Here is a 5886-nt window from a genome sequence, read left to right as displayed (position 1 = left end):
GTGTCATTCTCTAAATATATATTTTGGTGACAATCCAAAACCGATTAGATCTCTCTTGCATTCTTTCGAAAACTTTGTAAAGCTACGCTAAGTCAATTGAAATCTGCCAAGTTTCTGAAAGCCGGCGATTTTCACAGCCTTTCTTTGTAACGTTACGGTAATCGCTCGAAATAACTAAATCTTATTTCCCATTCGCTGTGCTACGGTTCCTGTGGATTTGTTGGGTGGAGCCTGTTTGTGGATAGATTATCCCATCAGCGCGATCTCGCCTTCGTATTGGATGGTAAAGTCATATCACGTGGCCATTATTGTAAGAGACGATCGCTAATTGGCTGTTGGCGAGGTATCTTTGCGAGCCGTCGAGATAATTTGATGGGTGGCCGCTAAGTAATATTTCGCGTGTTGCGATATCGTTTTAAACAATTTCCGAAGTTTAAGCGAAGTCAATTGATGTTTGAAAATAATCAGTGAATGAATTCTAAAGAGTGTCAGCCACATGCAGTTTTATTGCATTGAGAAATGCTGTATGTGAAAGTGGATTTTATTTAATAGGCATATAAACGTACTAAACTATATAAAGAAGCACAGTTAGAAAAATAATAAATGATTAATTGCAATGCGCTCTGAAACCGAGTCGTCCACGAGAAACATTCACGCGAATAGTTTTGACAATACGATGTATATGGAGCAGAAAATGCATAGCCTAAATACCTCGCCGACGGTCGCCACTGATCCACCGTCGGGGAATTACGTGAGGAACGACGTTAACGACGAGGGAGTGAACTTGACGTCGGCTAAAAGGCAGAAGCTTCATAACGACACAATAAGAGCGATCAACGGCGAATATAACAAGGAAAACTTTCAAAGACAACCAATAAATTTCAATATATCAAATGGATTTGTTTTTGGAAAGACAGACGCCGACGTAGTGTCTCGATCTTCCGACCAGATTGAGCGGTTTCCCGCACGATCTTCTACCCCTGTAAGGCAGTATGAAAACGATGACCTTTTGGTCGACCCCGTCGGCGACGGTCAGGGGTCGCTCGGGTCGCCGGCGCAGTCTCCTATCACGTCGCCGGCATCTCACGACGACGACGACGAAGATATAGACATTTCCGGCGAGTGCAATGATTTTCACGACAGTTCCATGGAGGAACTTTCCCCGAGTGAGGCGCAGATGCTAGTTGCAAACATTCAGGGGACGAGTAGTAAAAAGGGTGGAAAAACGAACCTTGTGAAGCCGCCATACTCGTATATCGCACTTATAACTATGGCAATTTTGCAATCGGAACAGAAGAAATTGACTTTGTCTGGAATTTGTGAATTTATCATGAACCGTTTTCCGTACTATCACGAAAAGTTCCCAGCATGGCAGAACAGCATTCGTCACAATTTGTCACTGAACGACTGTTTCATCAAGATCCCACGGGAGCCGGGCAACCCCGGAAAGGGCAACTACTGGACGCTGGATCCCGCCTCCGAAGACATGTTCGACAATGGAAGCTTCTTACGGCGACGTAAGCGTTACAAGCGGAACCACGTTTCTGACATGATGCCGCAATCGCCCTTATACATGGGCGGATCTCAGTCCTATTTTCACAATCACGGATTCTTGCCACAAAACGCACATTCCGCCGGCGTTGGTGTCCCCGGTCTACCATATCCCTACAGCTTCATGTCGTCCGCACTGCCGGGCCACATGCCGTTCGCAACCCACAGCGAGCTGGCTCGAGCACAGAGCGAGATGAGCCGCGCCGCCCACATGGCCGCCAGTCATCCCGCATATATGTCACCCCCGCTGAGCCATTCCCATCCTACGTCGCCGGTGCACACGCTTACCCCATCACCAGTCGGTAAGTCGCCCGTGGAATCCCCGACGTCATTGCCCGCTACGTCATCATCATCTACGCCAAAGACATTTTCTATTGACAGTATAATCGGAACAAAACGTGAAAACACAGATAAAAAACCAGCGGAATCTAGTCCACCACCAAAACCGATGTCTCAAGTGACGGCATCGTCGACGGTCACGTCGATGCTACCGTTTAAGGCCAGTGCCATTCCCTCCCAGGCAGTGCTAAGCGGTTTGAATCCATTAGCGGCCGCCTCCCTTCGTCTAGGGGCAATGGACATGAGCCGCTACGGCGGAAGTGCGTATTTCGCTCCCTATATTAACCAGGCGGCCGCCGCCGCCGCCATGAACGCCCTAGACATGGAGAAATACAGACAGTACCTGCAGGTCTACGGGTTTCATGGAGTCCAGCCTTGGCAGAGGTGAGGGTCGCGTCTTAATGTGATCGAACAGACTGTACTACTTACACGCAATTTTAGAAGCATCAGATAGACCCTTTTTAAATAATAATTACTGATGTTACGAAAAATATTAATTACTTAAAAGTAATGTATTTATCGCAGTTGAATTATGTATTTAATCACAAACTTTTAAAAGTGATAAAGTTTTAACATTATCAACAATATTTTTTTATTAACAAATAATATAAATGTTATTCCGTGAAATTTTATTCCGAACAATTTGAACTGGCAGAAGAAGCACTTTATCCAGTAAAAGTAACTGAAACTTGTTATTGATAAGTAAACTTTATTTTTTTTAATATTTAATATTTTTTTTTATAAAAACTTCTGCAAGTCAAATTGTTATGTGAATCAAATTGATTCTTCTCATTCGCGTTTGTGTGAACTAACGGCGTTCTTTCTACCTCGTATTCGCATTGTACATAAACGTACGTAACGGATTATTTACTTTTATCACGTATTTACAACTTGCGTTCTCTTTCTTTGTACTCAATTCAATTTTTTTTAATCGATTCTAAATTAAAAACGGATTTATTGACAAGTTAAAATACAATGTGCTTACTGTCTCAATGCGTTTATGTAAAAACATGTTTGTTGTTTTAGTTATATGTGCTATTTTTACATTTTGTTGAATGTATATTCTTTTGATGGATATTATAATCCATTTTTATTTAATAATAAACTTGATGAACCCTTAAGAGTGTTGGTTGCTACATAAACTAGGGAATTCATTTTTAACGTGTGTGCTTAAAACGTTTCGTTCTATTATAAGGCGCCAATTAGGTCTGCAATCTATTTTTGAACGATTTACCGGTAATACTATTGTAAACAAAACTACTCGCAACTTGATACTAACTATTCCTATGTGCACAATTCAGAAAAATGTATTGCATTCATAGTATTGCATGTAAAACGTTTGCAAAGCAACAAAAGCAAAATTCCACAACCATGAGATTAATTGGTTTTATTTATTAATACTTCAAGAAATACTACGCATTCACATCTAATAATTCAAATACAAAATAATTAAAAGGGATCTCAATGGCATGTTTTTTTTGTTGTTTTTTTTTAACAAGTCTTCTCTCTATCATTTTGAAAACAAGTCTTCTTTCTATCAATTTGATTGTATTAAATACAATTTAAGCAATTTATTTTACTCTCCGAGGCATGAGAAGTTGTCAGGATTCATTTAAAGTGTTTTACTACGGAAATTAACCTTGTTTATTTTTTGTAATGATACCTTTCACGTACACTTTATTGTTAATATCTTAAAAGTATACAGCACGTATTCATCTACTAGGAATATACTATTATGTAGAAATAGAATTTAACACATATTATATAGTCAGCATATGGGATATAAGAAAAAAAACTAATTGAAATCGGACCTGTCTTTTTTTTATTAAAAAGTTAAGCCTGCCCTTAGTTAGAAATAGTATGGGGTTAGATGAAGAAAACAATATTTCCGTTTAATACAATTAAGTTATGCACATTTGTATAGGTCATGTTACCATAATTAAAAGACCTGTCTGTGCTACAACAAACGATCTTAAATGCAAATGTTAACGTAACTTAAGTAGTTGAGTAGCGTTCTGAGAAAACTGGGCATAATGCATGTGCGTAAAGTGTCGTCCAAGATTAGCCTGTGCAGTCCGCACAGGCTAATCAGGGACGACACTTTCCGCCTAAATTGGATATTTGCGGACTGCACAGGCTAATCTGGGACGACACTTTACGCACATGCATCATCAGTTTTCTCAGAACGCGACTTATTTGCTAACGACCTATCAAACAGTGACACGAATCCCTTGAATATGTACAACGCAAAATGCGATATATTATATACCAAGACTCTAACGAGCATAAGGCTCGATTGGTCATTGTCGGCTCGGGTACTACTTACATGTACCCCGGGTACTCTTAAGTATACTTACATGTACCCCGGGTACGGTAAATATACTTAAACGTACCCGGGAATTTGAACGCTAAATCGGTCATTGTCGGCTATTTTTGTTAAATTAATTTTGTTAACATAAGTGTCTATTTTCTGTTAAATGGCCTCTATATCATCGAAACTCATACTCAAAAAGCATGGTGATGTAGTGTTGTTGTTTTTTTAAAGAGAAGTTCGTTTAAGATAAACAATATCGTTTTACAGTATCGGTAGCATTTATTACGACATCAGATTTTGGTCGGGAAAACAACTCGGGTACAGTCTAATATAGCCCGGGTATGTTTAAGTATATTTACCGTACCCGGGGTACATGTAAGTATACTTAAGAGTACCCGTGGCACATGTAAGTAGTACCCGAGCCGACAATGACCAATCGAGCCTAAATAAGTCTGGATAATTAAGAGAACAGAAAATCATTTTAGTGTCCATATAATTATCATTCAACTATTCGCCAACTGCATCCAATCAGGACGTTTCGATGCCATATCAATGACGTATTAAATAAATATTAAATAAATATTCGCAGGTTAATACAATAATCAGAAACAACAGCAGTTAATATATGAGAGGAGTAAATGTTCTTATGCGTAAAGCAAATTGTAAATAATTACTCCCCCCCCCCCCCCCCCCACTAAGGAAATCATTTTTCTAAGATACATGTATATGTTTCCTTTTCATTAACACACATTAATCAAGTATCGTATAATATTTTATTTTTTAACGTACTTAATTTTTATGCCATATCACATAACCGTAACCGTCAAAGTATGTTCTATAAACAAAATAACGCAACATTAATTTAGACGTCGTTTCTTAAAATATGCCGAAGTTTAATATTAATATTTTACTAGACTAGCCATGACCAATCGATGTTATATATGAGAGGCGTCGTGCGAAAATGGGTTGTAAACCATATGCGGCTAATGTAGCTTCATACCTGCCTGCGCATTCCCGCAGTTTGGTCAGGAGCTACTTTTCCGCAATTAAGTCACGCAAAGTTTCGTGGTCTAATAAGCGGACATTATGACTCATCATTAGGGTATTCGGATGTAGATGAATAACTGGAGCTAAACTGTCCTAATTTTAATGTTCGAATGACGCGGCGCTTTAATGCTTGAACATGCAAGGCTAACATTAAAAAAAAACTATTACGTGCATGGTGCGGTCATATGTCAAAGAGATTTAATGTATTTGTAAAAGAATGGTACAGTGTTCGTCAGACGATGTTTTCCTCCATTACATTTTATATTCCTTATGCGTTGTTGAAAATATCGGAGATTCCAGCCCTCGCTAGAAAAGCCACAGTCAAGCATTCAGGGCCATGTCCTGACAAAGATCTTACGACAAGCTCGAGCCACGACTTGAGTTCGTAGTTAAACGTAGATGTAAATTGTCAGTTTGCTCCTGAAATAAACGGCACGGGTTGCAAAATACCAATGTAATGAATGTCATCGCACAAATTAAGCAATCGTAGATGTGGGGGTCTAAAAGGAACGCTTCTGCGAAAATGGAATCACACGGTATAATATCATCTCCCCGTTTACAAGGTAAATAATCATGTTTAACGAGACTGGTTTCTGGTTTCGAAAATCAGTATGTCTACATGGAGCGGGATCCAT

General features: G+C 39.3%; 1 protein-coding gene across 1 annotated transcript; it reads left to right on the top strand.

The window, feature by feature from the left end:
* Positions 1-418: 418 nt before the first annotated feature.
* On the top strand, positions 419-3000 carry LOC127861908 (forkhead box protein D1-like). The gene has a single exon (XM_052400631.1). The coding sequence runs from the start codon at positions 617-619 to the stop codon at positions 2276-2278; it is 1662 nt and encodes a 553-aa protein (XP_052256591.1). The 5' UTR covers positions 419-616; the 3' UTR covers positions 2279-3000.
* The last annotated feature ends 2886 nt before the right edge of the window (positions 3001-5886 follow it).

Source organism: Dreissena polymorpha, chromosome 16 (assembly GCF_020536995.1).
Source record: "Dreissena polymorpha isolate Duluth1 chromosome 16, UMN_Dpol_1.0, whole genome shotgun sequence".
Taxonomy (NCBI): domain Eukaryota; kingdom Metazoa; phylum Mollusca; class Bivalvia; order Myida; family Dreissenidae; genus Dreissena; species Dreissena polymorpha.
Note: the sequence above shows the minus strand (reverse complement) of the source record. Positions and strands in the feature narration are given on the sequence as shown.